This window comes from Macaca fascicularis, chromosome 1 (assembly GCF_037993035.2).
Source record: "Macaca fascicularis isolate 582-1 chromosome 1, T2T-MFA8v1.1".
NCBI lineage: Eukaryota > Metazoa > Chordata > Mammalia > Primates > Cercopithecidae > Macaca > Macaca fascicularis.
Window position 1 is genome coordinate 205,708,701 of NC_088375.1, and position 26,997 is coordinate 205,735,697.

Sequence of the window (26,997 nt, forward strand, 5' to 3'; positions counted from 1 at the left end):
CCAGGGTGGGAACATGAGAGTCTGATCTAGGACTTTTGGGGGGATGCTGGGAGCAAGTGCCTTTTTCCAAAGTCACTGGACAACAGAGATGACAGGAGCCCAGCACTGCTGGGGGCCAGGTGCAGGTCTGAGAATGAAGCCAAAACAGGAGAGCAGAACCAAGGCAGAGAGAAACCACATGTTGGCATCATCATCTGAGCCCCTGGATCCAGCCACAACTGAAGCTGCACAATCCTCAGGCTTTTCAGTTACAAAAGCTGGATTTTTATCACTCACAACCAAAAGAATCCCAATGAATACAAACACTCCAAGGGACATATTCACACTTTTCTTCTCTGGGTAACAAAACTGAGGGTCAGAGAGGTAAAGGGACTTGTTCAAGGATTCTCACAGCTCTTAACTAGGTAAGCCAGGATTTGAACCTGGGTTTATCTGACTTCAAAGCCTGGGCTCTTAACTGCTTTGATGCACTCCCTCTTCCACTGTCCCAAAGTCCTTCCTAGTAGCTCAGCTCTGTCCCTCCAGCTGTGGCCTCAGGCTGGTCCCTGCTTCTTGGCCTTCAATGACTCCTGCAATACTAAGGACGCCCCAACACACACACACACACACACACACACACACACACACACACACACACACACACACCCCTATACACGTGCACTCGTCCCCCACCTGGAACACACACACACACACACACACACACACACACACACCCCTATACACGTGCACTCGTCCCCCACCTGGAACTCTTCCCGCAGCTGGGAGGAATTACTCTGAGGATCAATGCGGATCATCTCCTTGTAGGTGGCCTTGAACTCACTGACAGGGATGGTGGTCTCCCCACACAGGCAGGCCTCCAAGATTGCATCATGAATGAAGATGTACTGCTCCTGGAACAGGAGACGAGAATGAGGCCGAGGAGGGGCCTAGAAGCTGGAGATCTGTGGTGATGGGGCTTCAGCAAGCTCAAGGTTGAGGCAGGGTGCTCTGAGGTAGAGGCCAACCATGTGTTACCACAGGCTGGACCAAGCCTACCTGAAACAACCTCCATGGACATGCCCCTTTATCTCCTATTTCATCCCTATCCCCTATAACAACCCCGTGAGGTGCTCTGAGAGGTGGGGGACAGCACATGATCACACATCCAGTGAGGATGCAATCCCAGGTATGTCAGCTACAGGACCCGTTGTCTGACCCCACCCAACAGAACACAGGGGAGCAGTCCAGGATGACCCTATGCGGTTGGCGGCTCAAGGTCAGGGATGAGCTGAGGGAAGGGAAGAGCCTCAGGACACCCTTTGGGCATGCCCCGCCGGCTCCAGGCTCCTTCACGAGAAACTCCAGTCCTAGAAATAAGGGTGGGGACAGGGCCAGGTCCCCGCACCTCAGTCTGGATCATGTTGACGCGGCGGGAGCAGAGAGTCTTCACACAGTTGTAAATGTCCACGACGCCCTCACACTCTGCCATGTCCAGCATCACATCCAGGACGATGTAGCAGCCTGTGCGGCCGGTGCCTGCGCTGGAGAGAGAGCAGCCCCAGGCCACGTCAGAGCTTTGGGGAGGAAGCCCGGGACTAAGGAGAAGAAGAGAGGAGGGCACTGGCCATGTCTACACCATACAGAGGACAGGGACACAGAGGTGATTGCCCCTCCCCAAGTAAGGAGCCAGGGCGCAGGCTGCCGGATGGAAGAGCGCTGGTGAAATGTGCTAGACGACAGAGATGGGATGGGCCTTGGGGAAGGAGAGGAGAGAGGGTGGGGAGAATGCAAAGGTGACACTGGCTCAACCTAGCAACTTAGATTAGGAGAGGAGACCCTCGGAGCTAATTCAAGAATGTTCTTTCCTCCTGAAAACCACCAAATCTCCTACACATCCTCTAAAAGCCCACCCACTCATACCCATTCACATAGCTGGAGCATCCCTGACCCTTCCAGGATGATGTCATTCTTTTGAGGTCCCAAAGCAATGTGGGCAGGTTTTTATTAAAACACTCTTCATGGCCACGCACGGTGGCTAACCCCAGCACTCTGGGAGGCTGAGGTGGATGGATCACTTGAGGTCAGGAGTTTGAGACCAGCCTGGCCAACATAGTGAAATCCTGTCTCTACCAAAAAATACAAATATTAGTCGGGTGTGGTGGTATGTGCCTATAATCCCAGCTACTCAGGAGGCTGAGGCAGAAGAATCGCTTGAACCCAGGAGGTGGAGGTTGCAGTGAGCCGAGACTACATCACTGCACTCCAGCCTGGATCACAGAACAAGATCCTGTCTCAAAAAAAATAATTAATTAATTCAATAAAACACTCTTCCTGCTACAAAGTCATTGTTTACATGGCTATCTCCCTAATTTGACTGAGGGCACATCGAGATCCTTGTCCTCACACAAGGTTGCGCAGAGTTGAAGGGGAAGGAGAGTGGACAAAGATGACAGCAAGATTTCAGGTTTCAAAATGGTGGCATCCACGTGCTGGCAAGGACATACAGCAACTGAATATCCTGTATATCCCTGGTGGGGCTTAACTTAGCACAACCCCCTTGGAAAACTGCTCAGCAATATCTCCTAAAGCTGAACGTTCACACAGATAACAGTTCTACTCCTACATGCATACCACACAGAAAGAAATACATTTCTTGGCCAAAAGACATACGATCGAATGTCCTTAGCAGCACTACTCATAATAGCTCAAGATGGGAAACAACCCAAATGCCTATCATGGCAGAATGGACAAACACACTGTCATTTATTCACTCGATGGAAGATGATCCACTGTGGACGAACCTCACAAACCTAAGACTGAGGGAAAGAAGACAAACAGCAAACAGTACCTGATGTATGATTCCATTTATGACAAGTCCAAAAACATGCGAAACTAACTGTGCTGTAGAAGTCAGAACAGTGATTTCTCTGGGACTGGGGATGGGGGAATTCAGGCCAGAAACGGGCTCAAGGGGGCTTCTGGGAACTGTTCATGTTCTGTTCCTTTCCTTACTTCAAAAAAAAATTTTTTTTAGAGGCAGAGTCTCGCTCTGTTGCCCAGGCTGGAGTACAGTGGTGCAATTACAGTTTACTGTAACCTGGAACTCCCATACTCAAACCTCCCGCCTCAGCCTCACAGGTAGCTGGGACTACAGGCTTGTGCCACCGCGCCCCACTAATTTTTTTTATTTTTGTAGCAATGAGGTCTCATTATGTTGCACAGGCTGGTCTCGAACTTTTGGCCTCAAATGATCCTCCCACCTTGGCTTCCCAAAGTGCTGAGATTACAGGCATGAGCCCCTGTGCCCAGCCAATATTCTGTTTCTTAATCTGAGTAGAGCTGGTTATTTCACAGGTATGCCCAGTTTATGAAAATTCATATTTTTAAACATATTTCTGCACTTTGCTTTAAGTGTATTATATATCAATAAAGTTTTGTTTTGAAAAGATGGCATCTTAAAGAGGCCTAAAGAAATCAAAGAGAAGCTGGTTTAGGTGGCAGGGCAGGGACGACGACTCTACCATGCGGCATTTGGGGAGCTGATAAGAACACAGTAGAGGAACCACAATGAGACCCAGAGGCCGTGGACAAAGCCACAAAGGTTGGGGGTTAGGCTCTCCAGGAGGAGACAGAGGGCAGACCAGGACAGCGTGCTGGGTCCCCGTTTAAGAAGCAAGAGAAAGATGTGGAGCCAGGGAGGAAGCAGAGAGAGGAGGGGCAGCTGGGGTCACGGGAGCCAGTCAGGGTCTGCAGAAGGTGTGACGGCCAGTGGGTGGGCAAGGCCCACTGGGTTTGGCGGAAAGAACTGAAGTCCTTCCCACCCCCAGGCCAGGCCTAGCACGCAGCAGGTGTACAACGAAAAGCTGCTTACTGAAAGCAGGCAGAACTCAATCGTGTGGTGTCTCACTAGCCCCCCTAGGCCCTTCCCTATCTCCAGTGCCTCCTCAGCAACTGGGTCAAGGGGCTTCACAGGTCTTCACAGGTCTTGGGGAGCACATGAAGGTGCCAACTTCAGAGCCACAGCTCAAAGGGGACAGGGCCTTTGGGGGTTGCTCCCTCCTGCACTTTATCTCTAAGCAGGAGAACCCAGGCCTGGTCTCCACTATGGATCCTAAACTAACCCAACCCCAAGCCCAACTTCCCAGGGAGAATGGCCCCTTTTCTCCTTGGGATTCCCAGTGCCCCACCTGCAGTGGATGACAATGGGCCCGGCATCAGGTGGGGTGGAGGCCTTCACGCGCCGGATGAAAGCCAGCAGCCCCGTGGCGTGGTAGGGGACGCCATGCTCTGGCCACGCTGTGAAGTGGAACTGGCGGACCTCGTGCCGGGCAGAGTAGCCTCTCTGGGGAGACAATGGGAATAACAGTCAGAGTCCCTGGCAGCATCTATTAGACACCTGCTGTGTGCCAGGCACTGTGGTGAGCGTCTCATTGTATAATCTCAACTAATCCCAATGATCAATTTATTGATGAAGTAGATATTAATGTCCCATCGTACAAACAAGAAAACTAAGGCTCAAAGAGGAGAAGCCACTTTCCCAAGGTTAGAGAAACCGACAACATGCAGGATTTGGACAATGGTCTGCCTGATGCCTAAACCTGGGTTATGAAATACTCACCTCTGCCACTAGGTTGCTGTGTAAACATAGATCATTTTGACTCCCAGGGTCTTAATTTAAAGGAAAAAAACTACCTTTCCTCTGAGGACTTTACAGAGCAGATCAAATGGGATCGTGGACAGGACTCGCCAGCCAGTCACTGACTATGTGGCCTCTCCTGCCTGGCATAAGCCCTCTGAGCCTCACTTTCTGTATCTGGGCTAATCCCATGGAGCTTTCCAGGACTGAAACAATATGTGTAACAGGCTCAGCACAGAGTAGGAGCCAGCACCTGGCAGATACTGTCATCCCCTTCATTGTCTCGGCTTCCTCTTACGGGCACCAACAAAGGCAGTTACCTTCCTGCCCTTCCAGAGTGCTCCCAGCAAACAGTGACCAAGTAGCTTCCTTGCTGGGATGGGCAGCAGTGTGCTCCTCACCCTGCTGCTCCCAGAGTTGGGGGAAGTGGGAGTGGGCTCTGATCCCTGCTCAGGCACCCTCTGCAGGGAACAGGCGGCGGGGAGACTCACCCGCTCCAGGGCAAAAGTGCGCACGACATACTCAGCCAGGGTCTCCGTCTTCACCAGCGTGATCTTGATGTCCCCGTAGGTGTCTGAGTCCTCTGGCCAATACCGTGAGCATTTCACCTGAAGGCCCCACAGGACGGGACTCAGTGGGCTCGTTGCTGCCCGCTTGGCCTGCCATGCGCCCCAGCTCGCCCCACAGCCCGGCTTACCCTGCCCACCTCGACCAGCTTGGTGATCATGACGATGCTGGAACAGTGCTCCTGCCACACCATGCGCCAGAAGTCATAGACCATCTCAGGCTTCGGCCCTGGGGATGCAGAGGATGCTTGTCCCTGAGACAAGGTCTCCACCCCAGGTCAGCACACCCAGCACCATCCAGCACCACGCCCTAGGCCAGGAGGCCTCCTGAGCCCCAACAGGGGCTTCATGCTGCCCACAACACCCAGCTTGCAGCTGACGCCTGCCTGTAGGGCCCTGAGGCTGCATTGCATCAGGAGAGGGCCTGGCTAAAGAGCCCGCTCATCCTGAATGGGACCCTGGAGGAGGGCCAGATGGTTTGGCAATGGCATGAGTGTCCAGGAGGGACAGAGAGATGGAGAGTCGCGGAAAGAGATGCAAACAGAAGAACCCAGGCAGCCACCAGACGGAGAGGCCCAACCCACACCCATGAGACCTGAGCCCGGCTAGCCCTTTCGCAAACACCACTTTGGAGACAGGCAGGTGGACCAGCAACCGCAGATGGACCAAGCACATCAGGGAGACACAAACACAAAGAGGGGACAAAGGCAGTTGGCCAGATTCCAAGAGACCCAGCAGAATAGGGAGCAGATGAACAAGCAGGGAGCCAGAATGTGGCGAGGGTTGGGGGACATTCAGGAATCCAAGTGGATCAGCAGGGGAGGCAGAAAGGCAAGCTGAGGGCATTCCAGCATGCCAGGAGGCACACAGGAAGGTGCATGTGGGCAGAGGTGCCAGGTACCTTGAGTGGCTATGAAGTGGTTTGACCTGTGGTAACCCTGGAACAGGAGGAGAGGGAGCGGTTAGACCCCAGGGAGCAGCCCCTCACTCCCTCACACCCCCTCTGCCCTCCCCTCCCAGCGGCAGAACCCCTACCCCACCAGGGAACTGTGCCCTCGCGTCCCTAGGACCTCCTACCCAGGGTGACTTTGCATCCCCGCTAGTCCCTGAGGAAGTGGAGAAATGCAGCTGGGACACCAGAGTTGTGGACTTAATCCAACCTGGGCTGTGCAACCCCAGAGAGGACGTGACTCCTTTATGTGCCTAGAGGGACCCCCTGCCCATAAAGTGGAGAGAGGCATCTGCTTTCCGCCAGGCTGTCGTTGGGAGACAGAGTCCCCAATGGCCCTGCCTGTTCCCAGGGTTCCAGAAGCTCTAAACAACCCAGATCCCAAATGTGGGGTAACCAGAGTTTGTCAGTTATCCTAGCCCCCCTCGGGATAACCAGCATGGACAGTACCCCTCCTCGCTACTCCTCAGTCACTCAGAGCATGGTGGGCCTAGATGAGGGCTTCAGGATGGAAGTATATGGGCACAGGCATTACTCACGGCCCTTAGATAAAATGTTAAAATCTTTAAGATCAATAATAATGACCCTGTTATGGTCACGTACTGTGCTAAGCACTTTACCTGTACCACCTCCCACAAGAGAGAGGCCAAGAGCTACTTCATCCTCCATCCCCAGAGCCCCCAAGCTAAGGAGAGAAACCTGCCCTCCCACAAGCCACCCCAGGGCCACAGCCACCCATGAGGTCCTGCCATAAGGCCTCATCTTTCTAAGCGAAAGAATTCACCAGATACCAAGGGCATCAATGCGGGCAATGCGGAAAGGGGAATTAGTACTGCAGGGCTGGCACGGAGAAAACTAGCCCAGGCCCCTACCTCAAGTTTACACTCTCAACACAGCTCCCAGCAACAACTCTGGTCTCGTGAACTTCCCAGGCCTGAGGAGCCCGGGGGCCAGCCTGCCAAGGTTCAAATCCCAGCTCTACCTCTCACTAGCTGTGTGCCTTTGAGCAAACACCCCTTCATTTCTCTATGCCTCCATTTTCGTGTCTATAAAATAGAACAATTACAGCATTTACCTCTGAGGGGCTGTTGTGATGAGCAAATAAAGTAGTATGTTAAATGCCTGGCACTGGGTCTAGCACAAAGTCAGTACTTAATCAGTAACAGCCATTATTATTATTACTACTACTATTTTAAAGCTGAAGCAGTATCCTTGAAGATACAAATGCATCAAGTGGATCAAATGGAAGTCACGAATTGCTGGGGCAGAAGGTGATTGACTATGGGGTGAAGAATCCGAGTCTTGGAGCTGAATGGACCTGGGTCCCTGCCACAGCTATGCAGTAGTAGCTGTGTAACTCTGAGCGCTGAGAAGGTGCTTCTCAGTCTTTCTTGAGCATATAAATCTCCCGGGGATCTTGTTAAAAGGCAGATTCAGATTCAAAGGTCTGGGGTGGGGCCCAGGATTTTGCATCACCAGTTCCCAGGAGGTGTCCATATTGCTGGCCTCAAAACATCCTCTGAGTAGCCAGGCTCTCAACCTCTCTAAGCCTTTGTTCTCCTCTGCAATATGAGGATAATAGCAAGACAAACACTCAGAGATTCTGTTGGATACCTGCTCACTGTTCCCATGAAAATGACCAAAACACAGTCAAAGTGAGTAATGATGAAAAGCCTCCCAGCGTCTCCCAGCCCACAGCACTGGAACTTCATGTCTAGCTCAATTCCCTCCTGCTGTCACTCTATGCCACTGTCTCCACTGCAGTCTCGAACTCCAGTGCTCAAGCAATCCTCCCACGTCAGCCTCCCAAGTAGCTGGGACTACAGGCACAGGCCACTACATCCAACTAATTTTTGTTTGTTGGTTTGTTTGTAGAAACAGGGTCTCACTATGTTACATAGGCTGGTCTAACTCCTGAGCTCAAGCAATCCTCCTGCCTCAGCCTCCCCAAGTACTGACATTACAGGTGCGAGCCACTGCACCCAGCCAAGAAATATATTTTTTAAAGGAAAAAGGAGACAATATGGAAAAAGCACCCACAAAATAGCAAATAATCATATCAATCATTAAATATTATGAAAACAGTATATATGTATTAAAAACTCCCAGCCTAGGCAACATAGTGAAGCCCCATCTCTCTCTCTCTCTCTGTCTCTCTCTTTTTTTTTTTTTTTTTTTTTTGAGTCAGGGACTGGCTCTGTTGCTCAGTCTGGAGTGCAATGGCATGATCTCGGCTCACTGCAACTTCTGCCTCCCGGGCTTAAGCGATCCTCCCACTTCAGCCTCCCCAGTATCTGGGACTACAGGCATGAGCCGCCACACCCAGCTAATTTTTGTATTTTTTGTAGAGACAATCTCACTATGTTGCCCACGCTGGTCTTGAACTCCTGGACTCAAGCAATCTGCCTTCCTTGGCCTCCCAAAGTGCTGGGAAGACCCCATCTCTTTAAAAAAAAAAAAAATGAAAAAAATTAGCCAGGCATGGCAGCACACGCCTGTAGTCCCAGCTACTCAGTAGGCTGAGGTAGGAGGATTGCTTGTGCATACGAGTTCAAGGCTGCAGTGAGCCATTATCACACCCCTGCCCTCCAGCCTGGGTGACAGAGCAAGAATCTGTCTCAAAAAAAAAAAGAAAAACGAAATCAAATCAGAGAATAGCTAGATGAATTATGGTAGTTTTTTTTTTAAATTTTAAAAGGCTAAAAAATGGGCCAGGTGTGGTGGCTCATGCCTGTAATCCCAGCACTTTGGGAGGCCAAGGCAGGTGGATCACCTAAGGTCAGGAGTTTGAGACCAGCCTAACATGGTGAAACGCCATCTGTAATAAAAATACAAAAATTAGCCGGGTGTGGTGGTGCATGCCTATAATCCCAATTACTTGGAAGGCTGAGGCAGGAGAATCACTTGAACCGGGGAGGCAAAGGTTGCAGTGAGCCAAGATCGTGCCACTACACTCCAGCCTGGGCAACAAAAGTGAAACTCCGTCTCAAAAAGAAAAAAAAAAAAATGCATAATTTTAAAACAGAATATCCAAACTGTTCCCTCCAAAAAACATTCAAATTAAGGCTAAATTGAGGGGAAAATGGTCAGGGTTGAGTTTCAGGCAAACTGATCACGAAGGTATCTGAACACTAGGGAAAGTAGTTTTAGGAGGCTGACCTGGGGCTGTCCAAGATCTTGACCCTCAAGCAGCAGAAACAGGGCCCTCCAGGGCAGCTTCCCCTGCACCCTCCAAAGGGTCCTGTAGAAGGTGCAGCTAGGGAGGACTCCTGGGGAATGGCGGGGCCAGGGAAGGAAGGTGACAGACAGTGGTGACCAGTGCAGAATGGGGCAGGGGAAGCACCCCCAACACTGCTGCCCCTGCTCAAGGCAGTGGAGGATGGGAGGGAACTGCTTACAATAGGAACACTCTCGAATCTTCAGCCCTGGGCGGCCCCTGGCCAGGCTGCTGAAATGGACGGTTGGTGCTGGGCACATAAGTAGAAAGGAAGGACAGAGACAGAGAGAGAGAGAGAGACAGCCAGAGACTGTGAGAGAGTCTGAGATATAGCCAGTCAGACAGACAGGAGGAAGAGGAGGAGGAGGAGAAGGGGAGAGAGATACTTACTTCTCGGTTTATCCGAATCTTAATGATTCCAGTGAGGGAACAGTACAAAGCAAAAGAGACAGATATTAGGCCAGGGGCAGATGGAGGTGGACGGAGCACAGGAGTGGCCAGAATGGGCGATGTGAGCAGGGCAGGCAGAGCAGAGACGGGCAGGCTGGGCCGGGCTGAGCCACAGAGTGGGGAGTGGTGTGTCCCTGCCAGGGCCCAAGAGAAGCCAACTGGGACCTTGACAAGACCAAGGAGAGGCCCACTGTCACCAAAGCTGCCCAAGTCTGCGAGGCCAAGCCTGGCCCTGACTCCAACCAAGGGATAGGATGAGTGGGGGAGGCAGCAAGGGATTCTGGGAAACATGGCATGGCACATCTGGCCCCAGGAGGAGGAGAAGAGGAGGGAGAGGAGAGGCCACCTCCAGAGGCCCTGACTACCTCGGCTCCCAGACCTGTGCCTTGCTCCGCGTGGCCCCTCAGGCCTTTGCTTAGGCAGCTCCCCACCCGGGATACTCTTCTCTCTCCTCTCCAGCCACCCAGAGGCAGCTCAAGCCCTGCTTCCTCCACAAAGCCCGCCACGCCAGCCCTGGCTCTGCCACTAGCCTGCTGTGTAACACTCAATCTGTGTGATCTCTCTCCTGGCCTGTGCTTGCTCATCTCATCTGAAGTTATTTTGATTTGTAGAAATGTCTGTCTCACCCATTCGAACAGATACGTTCAAGGAAAGCAGAGGTCGTGACTGTCTTGTTCACATCTGTATCCCTGGTGCCCAGCACAATGCGTGGCACAAAGGAAGTGCTTAAAATTTATTTCATACGTGATTAAATGATGCTCTCCCAAACTTGGTTTGCTGTAGGGGTTAGGGGCCCTGTCCCGTCTCACCCCTCTTCCACACCTAGGGAGTAGACTCATCACCTCTCCTTGACACCCAAGCCCAAGCCTCCTGGCTGCCTACTCTGTCTCTGGCCCCTCCCTCCCATCCATCCAAGTCCTGCTGCTGCAGCAGGGGGCAGGACAGCCTCACGGCAGCAAAGGCTTTAGAGACAAAGACAGGCAGAGATTTGAGTCCTTTCTTTACCACTCACTAGCTGTGCAACCCGGGACAAGTTGCTTCGCGTCTCTGAGCCCCGGTTTCCTCACCTGTAAAGTGAGGTCATGGTGCTAAGTGCCTTGGAGGGTGGGTGGAGGGATTACGGAAAAGGAGATCTTGGGTGTAAAGTGCTTAGCACAGTGCTTGGCACCCAGTATGTGCTGGATAAACGTGTGTTGTTATTCTTAAAGAACCACTCTGATTATGGTCAAAACACTTTAACAACTCCCTGGTGCCCCTAGGAAAAAGCCCCCACTCCGGAGCCTGCCATTTTAGGTGTTCACAATCCAGCCCCTGCCTACCTCTTCAGCCGCACGGTGCACGGTGAGAATCCCATTCTCCATGCCTCCCGCCTTCCTCACCTCTTGGCCTAGCTGTCTGCCTCTTCCCTTTGCTCTGCTTCCCTGAAGCACCTCATCTCTCAGGCCAACTCCAGCCTACGGAAAGCCTTCCAGAATCTGCTGCCCACCGTCCTCCCTCCTCTGAGCACCCTGGCACTGACTGCAGAGATGGGGGCACTCCAAACTCAGCCACTTGAACCCCCATGTATCCCAACAGGTTTCTGCCCTGCCTGGATAGTAAGCCTGGAGCGGGCAGGGCCAGGTCTGCAGAAATGACAGGGCAAGGCACTCACATCTATGTAGTTGGCATTAATGTAGTCAGCATTGGGGTCTCCCAGCATCGGGTGCAGTTTCACTCGGTGCCGATCATCTGTAAACACAGAGCAGGTGGGCAGGGGCTGAACTGGGGAGCCCAGAGCTAGGCAGTCAGGGAGGGATTCCTGGAGGCTGGGGGATAGGGCACAGGCAGGGCCACCAGGGAACCTAGCGTCTCAGGGCTTACCAGTAGTCTCTGGGCACCATGGGAGGCAGGACACACCAGGGGGTAGAGTCTGGGCTATGGAGTCAACGAGGCCCAAGAGTGTATGCTGCTCAGGCAATTACTAGCTCTGAGACCTTGAGCAGGAATCTTAATCTCCCAAGCCTCAGTTTCCTTATCTGTAAAACGGGGATTATAGTATTTCCCGCTTCACAGGGGAATTGACGGGAATAAATGAAACAAGCACAGGGCGTGGCATGTGGCAGGCCCTCAATAAAAGGTGGCCAATGCTACTATCATCTCTGAGGCTGCCCCAGCTCACCCTGGCTGTGCTCCCCTTCCTGATGCCCTCCCGCCCACTGCCCTGGACCCCAGGCCCTTCCCCAGGACTCACAGGCAGGCATTGGCTCCTGCCGGCTGCCCTTGACCTTGTCTTTCTTCTTTGTGGCGTCCCAGCCTTCAAAGAAGCTCTACCAGAAGGGGAAGTGGTGGTCAGTGGGAGAGAGGGACCCTCACTCATAGGGCCCCTTCCCCTCAATGGGGATGATGTAGGCAGGATGGGAGTGGGACAATAAGGGCCAGGTTCAAGCTGAACTTGGGCCTGAGATAAAGTCATTGTCACTGTGGGTCCTTTTATCATAAAGCCAGGCACCAGGGTCAAAACCAAGGCGTGTGGGGGGAAGGGAAATGAGAAAAGAGGAAAAGAGGGTCAGGGTTCAAAGACATTTTGGAATAAGGGTCAGGCTGAGAATAGGACTAGAAAGAAGGTAAAGATGGGGGTCAGATTTAGATTAGGATAAGGGCGATGTCAGAGTTCAGACAAAGGTGAGATGAGATCCAGAGTTCAAATGGAGCTTAGGATGACACTCAGGATCAATGTCAGGCTGGGATTAGGTCAAGGTCAGTGTCGGTGGGCAGGTTCAGATTAGGGACAGAATAAGGATCCCGATCACAGTCCACATAAAGATGGAGACGAGATTCAAAGTCAGATTTCAAATCAGGGTTAGCATGAGAGTGAAAAACCGTATCAGTCTAAAATTCGGATGAGGGTCAGAGTCAAGGTCAAAAAGGTTGAGTTGGGAACTGTCAGAGCAGGGGTCCAACCAGGGCTAGGCTGAGGGTTGCCAGGGTCAGAGTCCACAGAGAGTGAGAACCAGGTGAGGCCTCCGCAGGGGTCCTGCTGGCCCGGGGCCGGCGTGCACCTCGTACTCCTGCTTGAAGCCGTAACCCTCAGCCGTCTTCATCTGGTTGATGTGCTGCAGAAGGTCCGCCACACGCACTGCAGGGTGCAGCTGCCCCGTGTGGTACGGGGAGCCCTTCCGGCCACAGGGACGCCTCGGGGAGCCCCCCAGGAGGCTGCTGGCCTCAGTGACCCCACCGCTGCGCTGGTCTCCTGCAGTCAGAGAAAGACAAAGCAGTTCTTGACACACACGTCCCAGCCTTGGGGGCCCTGGAGAGACTGGGGGGGGGTATGGGGGAAGGGAGGCACAGCCAATGCCAAGGATGGCTGGGTTGTTGGCTGGAGCCAAGCACCTAGTCAGGCCCACCCTGTGTGATCCTGGGCACATCCCCTCCCTCCGAATCTCAGTTCCACCTGTAGAATGAGCAGGTCAGATCAGGTGGTCTCCGAAGGCCGTTGTGGCCCTGCCTGGCTATGATTCCATTATCCCCTCACTCCACCCCACGAGCCTTCACCGCACTCCCTGCAGAAGGCAGCGCTCCGCAGAGCCCACGACAGACAGCCCCTTGTTCCTCCCTTCTTCCAGAGAACAACCTGGAACACTGGCAACTCCCAGCAATTACCCCCATTCAAAGACAAGCAAATTGGAAATTAGCAGCTACTGCCAACCCCTCTGCAGATTAATGTGAGGCACCTGAATAGGAGCCTGTCTCCTGCGCAGGCAGTTCCACTGTCAGCCCGTGCAGGGCCGCAGCCAATGGGGGAGTGGGTGGAGAGGTGCGTAGCTCCTCACACACCCTGGGAAACCACCCTCCCCGCAGCCCCCAGGACCACCCTGTCCCCGGCTGTTCTGCTCAGCATTCCCAAGGACGTCCCACTCTGGTCTTGGAGATCAGGTCCTGGAACTGAGAAAACAGCCACACCCGCCTTGGGACACACACTTCCACTCACTCACTTAATACTCATGCATTGCTTAACAACAGGGATACGTTCTGAAAAATGCATTGTTAGGTGATTTGGTCTTTGTGAGAACACCACAGAATGTATTTACACAAACCCAGATGGTACAGCCTACTCCACAGACCTGGGCTGCACAGCATAGCCTATTGCTCCTACGCTACAAACCTGTACTGAATACTGTAGGCAATTATAACACAACGGTAAGTATTTACGTATCTAAACACAGAAAATGCACGGTAAAAATATGCTATAAAACATAATAAATGGGCCGAGTGCGGTGGCTCAAACCTGTAATCCCAGCACTTTGGGAGGCCGAGACAGGAGAATCACAAGGTCAGGAGTTCGAGACCAACCTGGACAACATGGTAAAACCCTGTCTCTACTAAAAATACAAAAAGTTAGCTGGGTGTGTTGGCATGAGCCTGTAATCCCAGCTACCTGGGAGGCTGAGGCAGGAGAATCACTTGAACCTTGGAGGCAGAGGTTGCAGTGAGCCGAGACTGCGCCACTGTACTCCAGCCCAGGTGACGGAGTCTTTTGCAAGACTCTGTCTCAAAAGAAAAATAATAATAATAATAATAATAAATGGTACACCTGTATAAGGCAATTTACCGTGAATGAAGCTGCAAGACTGGAAGCTGCCCTGGGTGAGTCACTGAGTGACTGGTAAGTGAATATGAAGGCCTAGAATATTCCTGTACACTACCATGAGCTTTATAAACACTGTATGCTTAGGCTACAATACAGTTATTTAAAAATAGTTTTCTTTCTTCAATAATAAATTAACCTTAGCTTACTGAAATGTTTTAATTTGAATTTTTTGACTTTTATAATGACACATGCACATAGTACAGCTGCACAAAAATATTTTCTATCTTTATTCTATACACTTTTTTCTATTTAAAATTTTTTTTTGGTTTTTTAAAATTTTTTGTTAAAAACTAAGACACACACACACACACACACACACACACACACTAGCCTAGGCCTGCACAGGGTCAGGATCATCAGTATCGCCGTCTCCCACCTCCACAGATCTTGTCCCACTGGGAGGTCTTTAGGGGCAATAACACACATGTAGCTGTCATCGCCTATGAAAACGGTGCCTTCTTCTGGGACCCTTCCTGAAGGACCTGCCAGAGGCTGTTTTACAGTTAACTTTTTAAAAAATAAGTACACTCTAAAATAATGATTAAAAGTATAGTATATTAAATGCATAAACCAGTAATACAGTCATCATTATTATTAACTATTACGTACTGCACATAATTATATGTGCTAAACTTTTTTACAACTGACAATGCAGTAGGTTTATTCCAGCATCACCACAAACCAGTGAGTAATGCATTGCACGACGACATTATGATGGCTACAATGTCACTAAGTCATAGGAGTTTTTCAACTCCGTTATAATCTTATAGGACCACCATGGTATATGCAGTCCATTGTTGATCAAAACTTCATTATGCGGTGCATGACTGTACTCATGTCCCTCCTCCTGCCCTGGGTGAGGCTGCAAGGGGCTTATTCAAGTCCAGCCCTCCCATTTTCGAGCCAATCTCTGCCCAGGTCTAAGCTGGCAGGATCCAGTGGGGGACTGTCAGTGGGGCTTAGATACCTGCCCCTACTCCATATATGTTATCCTTCTCCCTCCAAAATCCCTCCTCCCCCTACTTTTCTTGCCTGATGAACTCATACTCATCCTTCAACTCTCAGCTGAAATGACCCTCCCTGCAAGAACCCTCTCCAGGGCCTGGCCTAGAATTCCTACTCAACAACTAACTGGCAGACTGAATACAGGATCACCAGGAGACCCCCTGATGAGCCCAACTTCCCCAAACTCCAACCAGGTCAGTAAGGCTGCCCCATTGTGCTTGGGTTCCACCTTCCTGTGCCATGGTTTGAAGATGGCCTCACCTCATTTGTTTCTCTGCTCTCAGGAACCACAGTCTTGAGCTGTCTATAGTTCAATGTCTGAAAGCAACTGATTCCTATATTTTAGCTGGATTTCTGGTTGCTTACAGCTGGATGGCAAATCAAGTACCAGTTATGCCATTGTGGTGGGATGCCCAAACCCTTAATTTTACAGATGGGGAAATTGAGGTCCAAAGAGAACAGACTGGCCTAATATGGTGGTTGCCAGAGTGTTTCAGAAAATAGTAGGGATGTGAGATCATTAAGTGGTATCCCATTAAAAAGAAGAGCAAGAGGAGGAAGAGGAATTCTGTGTTTTAAAGGAGTCTGTGAAATTCTAGTTTAAACAAAAACAAACAGGTTTCTTCCCTGCAAGACCTCTCGGGGCTTTTGGCGTGTTTGTGTGCATTTTAAATCTTCAAGAGAAGAGTGGAAACAGCGATGTTTCATAAACATCTTTCGCCACGGAGGGCTTTTCTTGTTTGTTTCATGAAACATCCTCAGGGGAACACGATGCAATGTAGACTCTGAGAGATGGGCTCTGGAGTCAGACTTCAGATCAATTCCCAGCTCTGTATGTGACCGTGAGGATGTTACTTACTCTCTCCACACTTCCATTCTCACATGTCAAGTGAAGGTGAAAATTGTTACAATCCAATACAATGATGTAAATATTAAATATAATAATGTATATAAAGCACGCAGCCCAGTGCCTGGCACACAGCGCGCACCTGCAAGGGCAGCTATTGACATTACTAGTCATTTCCAGGAAAGGAAGGAAGCTCCTGAGTGCCAGAAAGCCAGGGAAGCTGGCTGACAAGAGTCTTGGTCCTTCTCTGCTGTAAGATCTTGGGTCTGTAACCTAAAAGGCAACTTGAAAAGATGATTCCAAGGAGCGTCCATAACACACACACAAGACAAGTGCAACAGTTTCAAGAAAAGGGACTTCTGTTGGCTCAAAGAACTCAGAGAAGAAACTGGCGAGATGGAGAAGCCCTTGTGCTCTTTGTGGAAAGTGGGCCGACAGAGAGCTCTCCTGGCAGAGAAAGGAGCAAATGAGGGTGGCAGAGAACCAAAGAGTTTATCCCAGAGATCCTGAAGAGCTGGCAGCCCTGGCACAGCCCCACAAGGAGATGTGCAATCAGCGCACAGTGGCTGAGAACAAGCAAAAAGTCCCACCTGGAAAGCCAGAGCCACATCTGGGCAGCTGACAGCTGAGCCTAAGAACAACACAAGATGTTCTACAAATAAGACCACCAGGAAAGGACAGGATGATGATGTTCCCAAGAGGACCCTCCAATTTCTGGGCCCAGAGAGGACAGGTCTCTACTCTCCTTGCCTATGAGTTCCCCTGTGGGACTTGAGACACACTTCCTACTCCACCCCATCCCCTACCCCTAAGGACCAATTTGCCCAGAGGCCCACCTTCAAAGTCTCCACCCCAGGGCTCTCCCAGGCCCTTCCTGGCTCCATCGTGACTGTGGAACATCTTCTGTGAGTAACCACTGGACAGCTGATGTTTTACGGGGAGGGCCGAGGCCCAGAAAAAAGAACACTAGGTTTGGAGTCAGAGAGACCTGAATTCAAATTCTGGCTCAAGTTCCTTGACCTCTCTGGGTCTCAGTCTCCTCATCTGGAAATGAAAATCCTCAGCCCTCCCTCAGCGATGGGCACTTCCCCTGATTCCCACCACCCTCAGATGAAGAGAGGCCCCCAGTTATACCATTTGGTAGCACCCCAAACTTTTCCTCCACTGTTTGCAATTAGCAAGTAAGTTTCTTTCCTAAAGAAGCACAGCCTGTAATAAGAGCTAGCCATATCTAACATATTGAGTGCCCCGCACAATTCTTAAGTCACTTATTCCCTAGAATATCCCTATGGCGGAGACACTATCATTGTTCCTCTTGTGCAAATGAGAAAACTGAGGCCCAGAAGAGTTAAGTTACTCACTCATTAAATGGCAGCACTAGGATTCAAACCCAGGCTTGAATTCACCTGACTCTGAGACCCTGCTGTCCCCACTGCTCTCTCTGCTAACCTGATTAAGGCGCATTGATGGGCAGGGAAAAAACTGGCACTTATTTGACAAACAATTTGGCCAACACCGACTGGCACCCACAGGAGTCAACAGCTCCAGACAGACAAGGCCCAGGAGGATCTGAGGGTTTTCGCAGGCAGGACTTCAGAGACAACGGGGCTCATTCCAACACCTTGGGAAGGTTCCAGCTGGCTTCTTCACACCAGCCCCGCCATCAGTTACCCACGGTGATAAGTCCTTCATTTAAAATTTGCACAGAAGGATGCACTAAAATCAACATGGCTTTCCATTCTAAACCAAAAAACCTGGCCTCCACTGTTTGGAAAAGAAGGAAATGGAAGCCAGACCAGCATGTGGAGGGCAGAGAAGAAAGAGAGAGAAGGTGCTGAGGCTCAGTTCAGTTCATCTACTGGACATTTTTTTTTTTTTTCTTTTTTGAGACAGAGTCTTTCTCTGTCTCCCAGGCTGGAGTACGGTGGAGTGATCTCAGCTCACTGCAACCTCTGCCTCCTAGGTTCAAGCAATTCCTGTACCTCAGCCTCCCAAGTAGCTGGGATTTCAGGTGCCTGCCACCATGCCCAGCTAATTTTTGTATTTTTAGTAGAGACGGGGTTTCACCATGTTAACCAGGCTTGAACTCCTAACCTCAAGCGATCTGCCTGCCTCTGCCTCCTAAAGTGCTGGGATTACAGGTGTGAACCACTGTGCCTAGCACCTGGACACATTTGGAGTTTCCAACCATCACCTCTGCCCAAGCTCAGTGCCCCTTCCTCCTCACCATCAGTCAACCGTACCCATCTCACCAAAATGCTGACCATTCCTGCCCAAGGGCATATTTTCTCAAAACTGACAGCACTGATTGTCCCCACTATCCACATAGCAATCAGCCTGGTCCCGACTTCCCTGGGTCAGTCCTGACTCCCCATCTCATCAGTGAATCCCAGGAGCAGAGCCCGTGTTTCCTGCTTCTATCTCTCAACAAGACTCAGCAGCTAGGCATGAGCCCACACCACCCTGATCTCCTGCTCTCTCTAGCACACACTGGAGGATTCAGTGCAGTCACACCTCTCCCTGTCTCCTCCCGTGCCCGTCATCACACATTTGCACATACTGTGCCTCCTCTACACATGCCCTTTCCTTCCCATCTCTGCGGTCTGAATCCTACCCATCCCTCAAGGTGCAGCATGATGCAGTAGAAACAAGTTTGCAATTCAGAAAGATTTGCATTTAAGTCCTGAGTCTGCCACTTTCTGGCTGTTTAACCTGGACAAGTGACTTCCCCTCTCCAAGCCTCTATTTCCTCATTTGTAATTTGAAGGGTTAATAACAGCTACTAAGCAGGCAGGCACGGTGGCTCACGTCTGTAATCCCAATACCTTGGGAGGCCGAGGTGGACAGATCACTTGAGGTCAGGAGTTTGAGATCAGCCTGGCCAACATGCTGAAACCCCATCTCTACAAAAAATATAAAAATTAGCCAGGCGTGGTGGTGGGTGCCTGTAATCCCAGCTACTAGGGAGGCTGAGGCAGGAGAATCACTTGAACCCGGGAGGCAGAAGGTTGCAGTGAGTCAGGATCGCACCACTGCACTCCAGCCTGGGCAACAGAGTGAGACCCCATTTCAAAACAAAAAACAAAAAACAAAACAAAACAAAAAAAAACAGCTACTAAGCAGGGTAAAATGGTATAAAATGGTGAAAATTTAATGAGAGATGACAAAGATAATATGATTAATAAGTGCATAACACTGAGTTTAAAAACATAAATAAAATGACCAAATACCTAGACAAATATAATTATCAAAAATGTAACTTTCTATTTAAAAAAATAGAAAGCCTGAATAGTTGCTTAGTCCTTTAAATATATCAAATTAGAAGTTTAAAATCTGGCCAGACACAGTGGCTCACACCTGTAATCCCAGCACTTTGAGAGGCAAAGATAGGTAAATCGCTTGGGCCCAGGGGTTCGAGACCAACCTGGACAACATGACAAAACCCTGTCTCTACAAAAAAATACAAAAAAAAAAAAAAGTGAGGCATGGCAGTGGGCACCTGTAGTCCCAGCTATTCAGGAGGCTGAGGTGGGAGGACTACTTGAGCCCAGGAGGTTGAGGTTGCAGTGAACCATGATCACACCACTGTAGTCCAGCCTGGGCAACAGAGTGAGACCCTATCTTAAAGAAAAAAAAAAGAAAGAAAGAAAAGAAACATCGACCAGGCACGGTGGCTCACGCCTATAATCCCAGCACTTTGGGAGGCCAAGGCGGGCAGATCACGAGGTCAAGAGATCAAGACCATTCTGGCCAAAATGGTGAAACCCCGTCTCTACTAAAAGTACAAAAATTAGCCGGGCATGGTGGCGGGCGCCTGTAGTCCCAGCTACTTAGGAGGCTGAAGCAGAAGAATTGCTTGAACCCGGGAGGCGGAGGTTGCAGTGAGCCGAGATTGCGCCACTGCACTCCAGCCTGGCGACAGAGCGAGACTCCGTCTAAAAAAAAAAAAAAAACTAAAGAAACATCATAATCATCATGACCGAGTTGAATTTATCCCCTGAATTTAAGGTAATTTTTTTAAAAACCTAAAAATGTCACTAATCCCATTAGCAGACAAAAGGGGAAAAAATAATTACCACAATGATTGCAGAAAAAAGTATTTGGTAAGTTTAATGCCCACTTAAAACCTCTCAGCAAACTAAAAACTAAAGGGAACTTGGTTAGCCTGATAAAAGCATTTCTACCAAAACCCCAAAGCAATCTTCATTCTGTGTTTAAATGTTAGAAACATTCCCTTCAAAATCAGGAAAAGAAGACAAAGATTCCAGCTACAACCACTCTATTCAACACTGAAGGTCCCAGCCAGAAAACCATGGGAAAAAAAGAATAAGAAATTGGAAAGAAAAAACAACTATTTCTTCTGCAAAAGATATTCACAGATCCTTTAACTGCTTAGAAAGCCTGAAACATTCTACAGACAAATGAGAATAAGAAAGCATATCAAGAAGTATGAATATAAGGCTGGGCACCATAGCTCACGCCTGTTATCTCAGCACTTTGAGAGGCCAAGGTGGGTGGATCACCTGAGGTCAGGAGTGCGAGACTAACCTGGTCAGCATGGTGAAACCCCATCTCTACTAAAAAGATATAAAAATTAGCTGGGCGTGGTGGCGCGTGTCTGTAATGCCAGCTACTTGGGAGGCTGAGGCAGGAGAATCACTTGAACCAGGGAGGCAGAGGTTGGAGTGAGCCGAGATTGCGCCGCTGCACTCCAGCCTAGGTGACAGAGTGAGACTCCATCTCAAAGAAAAAAAAAAAAGAAGTATGAATATAAGATCAATATACAATCAAAAATAAACTGCATTTCTCTATATAAGAAATAGAAACGTAATATTTGAAAAGTGTACCATTTGCAATAGAAGTCAAAAATAAAGAACCTAGGGACATCTATCTAAAAAAAGATGTACAAGATTTTATGGAGAAAATTATTTTTTTTTTTTTTTTTGAGACGGAGTCTCACTCTGTCGCCGGGGCTGGAGCGCAGTGGCCGGATCTCAGCTCACTGCAAGCTCCGCCTCCCGGGTTTACGCCATTCTCCTGCCTCAGCCTCCTGTGTAGCTGGGACTACAGGCGCCCGCCACCTCGCCCGGCTAGTTTTTTGTATTTTTTTAGTAGAGACGGGGTTTCACCGTGTTCGCCAGGATGGTCTCGATCTCCTGACCTCGTGATCCGCCCGTCTCGGCCTCCCAAAGTGCTGGGATTACAGGCTTGAGCCACCGCGCCCGGCCCGGAGAAAATTATTGAAAGACATTCAAGACCTAAATAAATGGGGCAATATACGTCACTTTCATGGGTAGAAAGACAATTTCATAAGATGTCGGTTCTTCCCAAATTGATCTATAAATTCAATACAAATCCATCCAACAAAGTTTTTCAAGAAGCTTAAAGAGATGACTCTAAAATTTATAACAAAGAGAATTAGCCGGGTGTGATGGCTCATGCCTGTGATCCCAACACTTTGGGAGGCTGAGGCGGGCAGATCACTGGAGCCCAGGAGTTTCAGACCAGCCTGGAGTAACATAGTGAAACCCCACCTCTACCAAAAAAAAAAAAAAAAAAAAAAAAAAAAAAAAAAAAAGCAAAGATTAGCTGTGCATGGTGGTGTGCCCCTGTAGTCCCAGCTCCTCAGGAGGCTGGGGTGGGAGATTGCTTGAGCCCAGAAGATGAAGGTTGCAGTGAGCCCAGATTGTGTCACTGCACTCCAGCCTGGGTGACAGAGCTAGACCCTATCTCATTAAGAAAGAGAGACAGAATGAAAACAAAAATAGCCAAGACATCCTTGATGAAGCACAAAGTTGGCACGGCTTCATGTTTCAGACATCAAGACTTAAATAGCATCGATAATTAGACCGTGTGGTTGGGAATCAATGAAAACGACCAATGAAAGAAACAGGGAACTGAAAAATGATCCATGTATCTGTAGAAATGTGGTGTGCGAGAAGGATGGCACCGCAAATCAGCAGGGAAAGCGTGAACTATAATAAATGATGCTGGGACAGTGGCTTATCGCCATGGAAAAAATAAAATCCTTAATTTATACCACCACACACAAAAATCAATTCCAGATGGATAAAGATTTAAATATAAAATGTAAAATGTTATAAGTTCTAGAAAAAAAGCAAAAAAAAAAATACTTTATAACTTTGGGTAGGGAAAACTTCTTTAAAAAACACAAAAAGCAGAAATCACAAAGAAAAAGACTGATGAATTTAAGTACGTGAAAATAAAAATCTTCTGTTCATCCAAAGACACTATAAATAACCTAGGAAGATGAGCCACAAATTGGGAGAAGATATTTGCAATTCATAAGTGACAAATGATTATTATCCTAAAAATATAAAGAACTCCTAAAAACCACTAAGAAAGCAACAGAAAACCCAATAGAAAATTAGGTGAAAGACATGAACAGGCATTTCATAGAAAAACAGACCTGAATGGCCAATGATGACTTGAAAATCTGTTCAACCTCATTAGTCATCAGTGAAATGCAAATTAAGACTATAGAGAATTACCATTTTATACAAACCAATGTGGCAGAAGTGAAGAAGGCTGGCAAATTTTGATCTTGATGTAGAGCAACAGAAACTCTTACACACTGCTGCTAGGAAAGAAAACAGGCAGAGTTGCTTTGGAAAGCAACTTGGCACTCTTATTAAGCTGAAGATGCATGTACTCCATAATCCAGCGATTCTATTTCTAGAACCTTGTGTGCAGGTGCATCTAGAGATCCACATCAGAATATTCATAGCAGTCTCATTTGTGATAACAAGAAAACTAAAAACCAATCGAATGCCCATGGATGACAGAATGAAGAAGTCAATTGTGATACAGCCATACAATGGGAAACTACACATTTGTAAAGTACATGAACTGCAGCAAAATATCCACATGGGTAATTTTAGAAATATGATGTTGAGTTAAGAAGTAGTGTGTGATTTCATTTTTATAAAGCCTGAAAATGAGCAAAACTATACAATGCATTGTTTGGGGATATATGTACACATGGTAAAACTAATCCCCAAAAGGCTGGGCGCGGTGGGTCATGCCTATAATCCCAGCACTTCGGGAGGCCGAGGCGGGTGGATCACCAGGTCAGGAGATTGAGACCATCATGGCTAAGACGGTGAAACCCCATCTCTACTAAAAATACAAAAAATTAGCCAGGCGCAGTGGCGGGCACCTGTAGTCCCAGCTACTAAGGAGGCTGAGGCAGGAGAATGGCCTGAACCTAGGAGGCGGAGCTTGCAGTGAGTGGAGATCGCGCCACTGCACTCCAGCCTGGGTGACAGAGCAAGACTCCATCAAAAAAACAAACAAACAAAAACTACCCCCAAAAAAGGTAGGAAAATTATAAACACAAATTTCAAGGGAGGCTGGGCACAGTGACTCATGCCAGTAATCCCAACACTTTGGGAGGCCAAGGTGGGCAGATCACTTGAGGTCAGGAGTTCAAGACCAGTGTGGCTAACATGGTGAAACCCTGTCTCTACTAAAAATGCAAAAACTGGCTGGGCGCGGTGGCTCATGCCTGTAATCCCAGCACTCTGGGAGGCCAAGGTGGGTGGATCACCTGAGGTCAGGAGTTCAAGACCAGCCTGGCCAACATGGTGAAACCCTGTCTCTACTAAAAATACAAAAATTAGCTGGGCGCGGTGGCATGTGCCTGTAATCCCAGCTACTCAGGAGGCTGAGGCAGGAGAATTGCTCCATCCCAGGAGGCAGAGGTTACAGTAAGCCAGGATCGCGCCACTGCACTGCAGCCTGGGCAACAGAGTGAGACTCCGTCTCAAAAAAACAGAAAAATTAGCCGGATATGGTGGCAGGTGCCTATAATCCCAGCTATTTGGGAGGTTGAGGCAGGAAAATCGTTTGCACTTGGGAGGCAGAGGATACAGTGAGCCGAGATCATGCCACTGCACTCCAGCCTCAGCGATAGAGCGAGACTCCATCTAAAAAAAAAAAAAAAAAAAAAAAAAACCACAACAATTTCAAGGGAATATTTACATATAAGAAAGAGGTAGAGGATATAGCTAGGGAGGTGTACCAAGATAATGTTCTAATTCACCAATGAGGTTCATTGCTGTTTGTTGTATTGTTATGATTTTATGACTTTCATAAACATTACATATTCTCTTCTGTACAAATCAACACTAAACAGAATAAAAACATGTGGGATGAAGCAAGTTATGACACAGACCTAGTACATGACGGCTGACTCACTATATTCTGTGAATACAAGCACAGCCCTAAGTGATTTTGCACACATTATCTCATTTAGTCTTCACATCAGCCCTACCAGCAGAGGCGATCTGCATTCCCATTTTATACATGAGGAAACAGACATCCAGAGGGCTTAAGCAACTTGCCCCAGGTCACACAGCTAAGAAAGGGAGAGGCAAGCCCAGGTCCGACTCTGTATCGGTCTCTCTCAGCCACTGTATCCCCACCTCTCACATAACAGGTGCTCAATAAGGGGTGAGGCCACTCTGATCCCTCTGTTCCTACAGCAGCACCTCCTCTTAACAATTGTCACAACGGACCTTGCATTCCTCTTATGCTAGCAGAATTCCTTGCAAGACTCCTCCAGTACACAATGCAAAAATGCCACCTGTGCTGGCTCTGTACCCAGTAGGTATCCAGCAGGAGCACCATAGATGCTTCACTTTTGGTTGCAGGTGTTACAGAACTCATCTGATGTGGGGACCCTATTGTCTCAGGTCGGGAGCCCCAGAGCCATGAGGAAGGTGTAGGAGGACAGGGCACTCACCCCGGGTGCTGTAGCCATGGGTGTCCATGAAGGACAGGCCCAGCCGCTCGTCCTCCTGCAGGGTGCTCTGGTCTGTGAAGCTGCGGTCCACAGCACTCATCATGTGTGTCTTCTCCTGGCGGTAGTTGACGGTGGCCTTGGTCATGTTCACCGGCTTCCTGGAGAGGGGGGTTGAGGGGAGACACGGGCACTGTGTGGGGCTGGACAGCACCCAGAGGTGGGTGGGGAGGCCCTGGAGTAAGGGGGCCTCAAGGCCAAGAGCCAGCAGCTGTCCTAGAAGCATCTCTGGATGCTGAGGGCTCTGCCTCCATCCTTCATTCACTAGACCCAGAGCTGCTGCCTCCCTGAAAAGGGCCTGGGAGAGCCCATCCTAGGGACCTCTGCTAAGGGAAAGGGGTGGAGCAGCAGTGGCCTCAGGCTGGGATCCCACTCCTAAGTTTCACTGGCCCCCTGGGCTTAGGAAATGGGAAAGAAAGTCACTCCAGAGCTAATGTGGTATACAGCAGACAGCTCCCCTCACCCCCACTGCACCCCAAACTAGGAATATGGCTAGTCCAGCTCCGGGCCCAGCATGTCCCCACCTCTCTCTCTTCTCCCCGTGTTAAACAGGCACCGCTCTCCAGACTCCTCTTTCTCCTGCAGGAAGGAGGGACTACAACCCCTCCTTCCCCGCAGAGGGTCTGGCTCGTGCTCAGCCAGGGCTCGGGGGCTTCCCCCATGCACACAATGATCTCTGCCCTTGGCTTCTCCCTACTCCCAGTAGCACCCAGGATGGTCCCAGCATAGACCACCACAGACTTGTAAAGAGACCCACAGAAGGTCCAGATTCCCACCACTGCCCACCAGTCCGTCCTGCTGCTCAGAGCAGCAGGGAAGAGAAACAGAGACCTCCTCTCCCTCCAGGCCCAGCTTCATGGATAAGGATGGCAGTTTGTGGCTTCAAAGGAACTTGGAGGAAAGTGGGAGGGAGAAAAGGAGGTGGGGAGACAGGGCTGTGGACAGAGGACAGCCGGCCAGCCTGGCTGAACATGGAGCCCAGAGAGGACCCGTCAGTGAGCGGATGCTGGCCTAGAGGGCGGTCTCCTGTGGTGTGCCACAGATTCTGTTCCCAGCCCAGGACTCTTGGCCTACCTGGAAGAAGAGCTACAGAAACAAACCAACCCGATCCCCAGAAGATGGAAACCGGGAGGGACACCTAACGCTGTTGGCGTCCAGCTGAGCTCAATGCGAGATTAAGCAGAGGGAATTTAATACAGATTCTTTGAAAAGTTCTGCATCTGGTTTTGAAAACTAACTGCACAAGCAGCAGGGAGGGAAAGGTGTCTGTCGACGGCCCCTACAGGAGCCAAGCTGGGGGCTCAGCACGAGTCACTGGGTGTTGAGTTGCTGGAAAAGCTCGTGTCAGGAAACAGCAAGGTAAGGAGCCATCCAGGGAGGAAAAGGTGAGAGACCCACTGTCCTCAAGGCTGGCCTGGCACTCTCTGGGCCTGCTCTTCGAGGGAAAACCAGCACAGGTGCGGGAAGAATGTTCTGGAAGGCTTGCAGAGTAGAAGACAGAGACAGAAGACAGAGTAGCATAGGCAGGCTGTGGTGTCAGCAGGGGCCTGGGTTGTATCCCAGCTCCGGCGCATTCTGTGACCTCCCACAAGTCCCTCGGTCTGAGCCTCAGTTTCCTCATCAGTAAAGTGGGAGTGATAAGAGCTCCTATTTCTCAGAGCTGTTTTGAGGACTCTGTCAAGAACTGAGCACAGGGCTTGGCCCAGAGGAGGCTTCCAGGAAGTGGTGGGTCTGCAGAGCCGGGGCTGCCTGGCTGGAGAAGGGATCTGTGGGGGCCTGAGAGTTGCCTGTGCTGTGGGAGGTGCTGCCAGTCTCAAAACAGGTAGGCCCCACCCACATGCACACAAGCACACACATGCACATGGACGTGGGCTCCAGAGCGTGTCCTGAATGTGGA

General features: G+C 49.8%; 1 protein-coding gene across 23 annotated transcripts in view; it reads right to left on the reverse strand.

Moving 5' to 3' along the window:
- PTPRU (protein tyrosine phosphatase receptor type U) overlaps nucleotides 1-26,997 on the reverse strand; it is a 91,149-nt gene that overhangs the window by 10,065 nt on the left and 54,087 nt on the right. For 5 of the 23 annotated variants that reach the window (XM_074014298.1, XM_045376357.2, XM_045376326.3 and 2 more), the window contains 11 exons: nucleotides 25,044-25,201; nucleotides 12,836-13,026; nucleotides 12,028-12,103; nucleotides 11,449-11,525; nucleotides 9,738-9,755; nucleotides 6,083-6,119; nucleotides 5,313-5,410; nucleotides 5,107-5,223; nucleotides 4,167-4,321; nucleotides 1,385-1,574; nucleotides 741-890 (listed from right to left, as the gene is read on the reverse strand). In XM_074014298.1, coding sequence (XP_073870399.1) covers nucleotides 741-890; nucleotides 1,385-1,574; nucleotides 4,167-4,321; nucleotides 5,107-5,223; nucleotides 5,313-5,410; nucleotides 6,083-6,119; nucleotides 9,738-9,755; nucleotides 11,449-11,525; nucleotides 12,028-12,103; nucleotides 12,836-13,026; nucleotides 25,044-25,201 — 1,267 coding nt within the window. The remainder of the gene's footprint in view (nucleotides 1-740; nucleotides 891-1,384; nucleotides 1,575-4,166; nucleotides 4,322-5,106; nucleotides 5,224-5,312; nucleotides 5,411-6,082; nucleotides 6,120-9,737; nucleotides 9,756-11,448; nucleotides 11,526-12,027; nucleotides 12,104-12,835; nucleotides 13,027-25,043; nucleotides 25,202-26,997) is intronic. The other 18 variants (XM_005544185.4, XM_074014325.1, XM_074014297.1 and 15 more) reach the window with 7 other exon arrangements.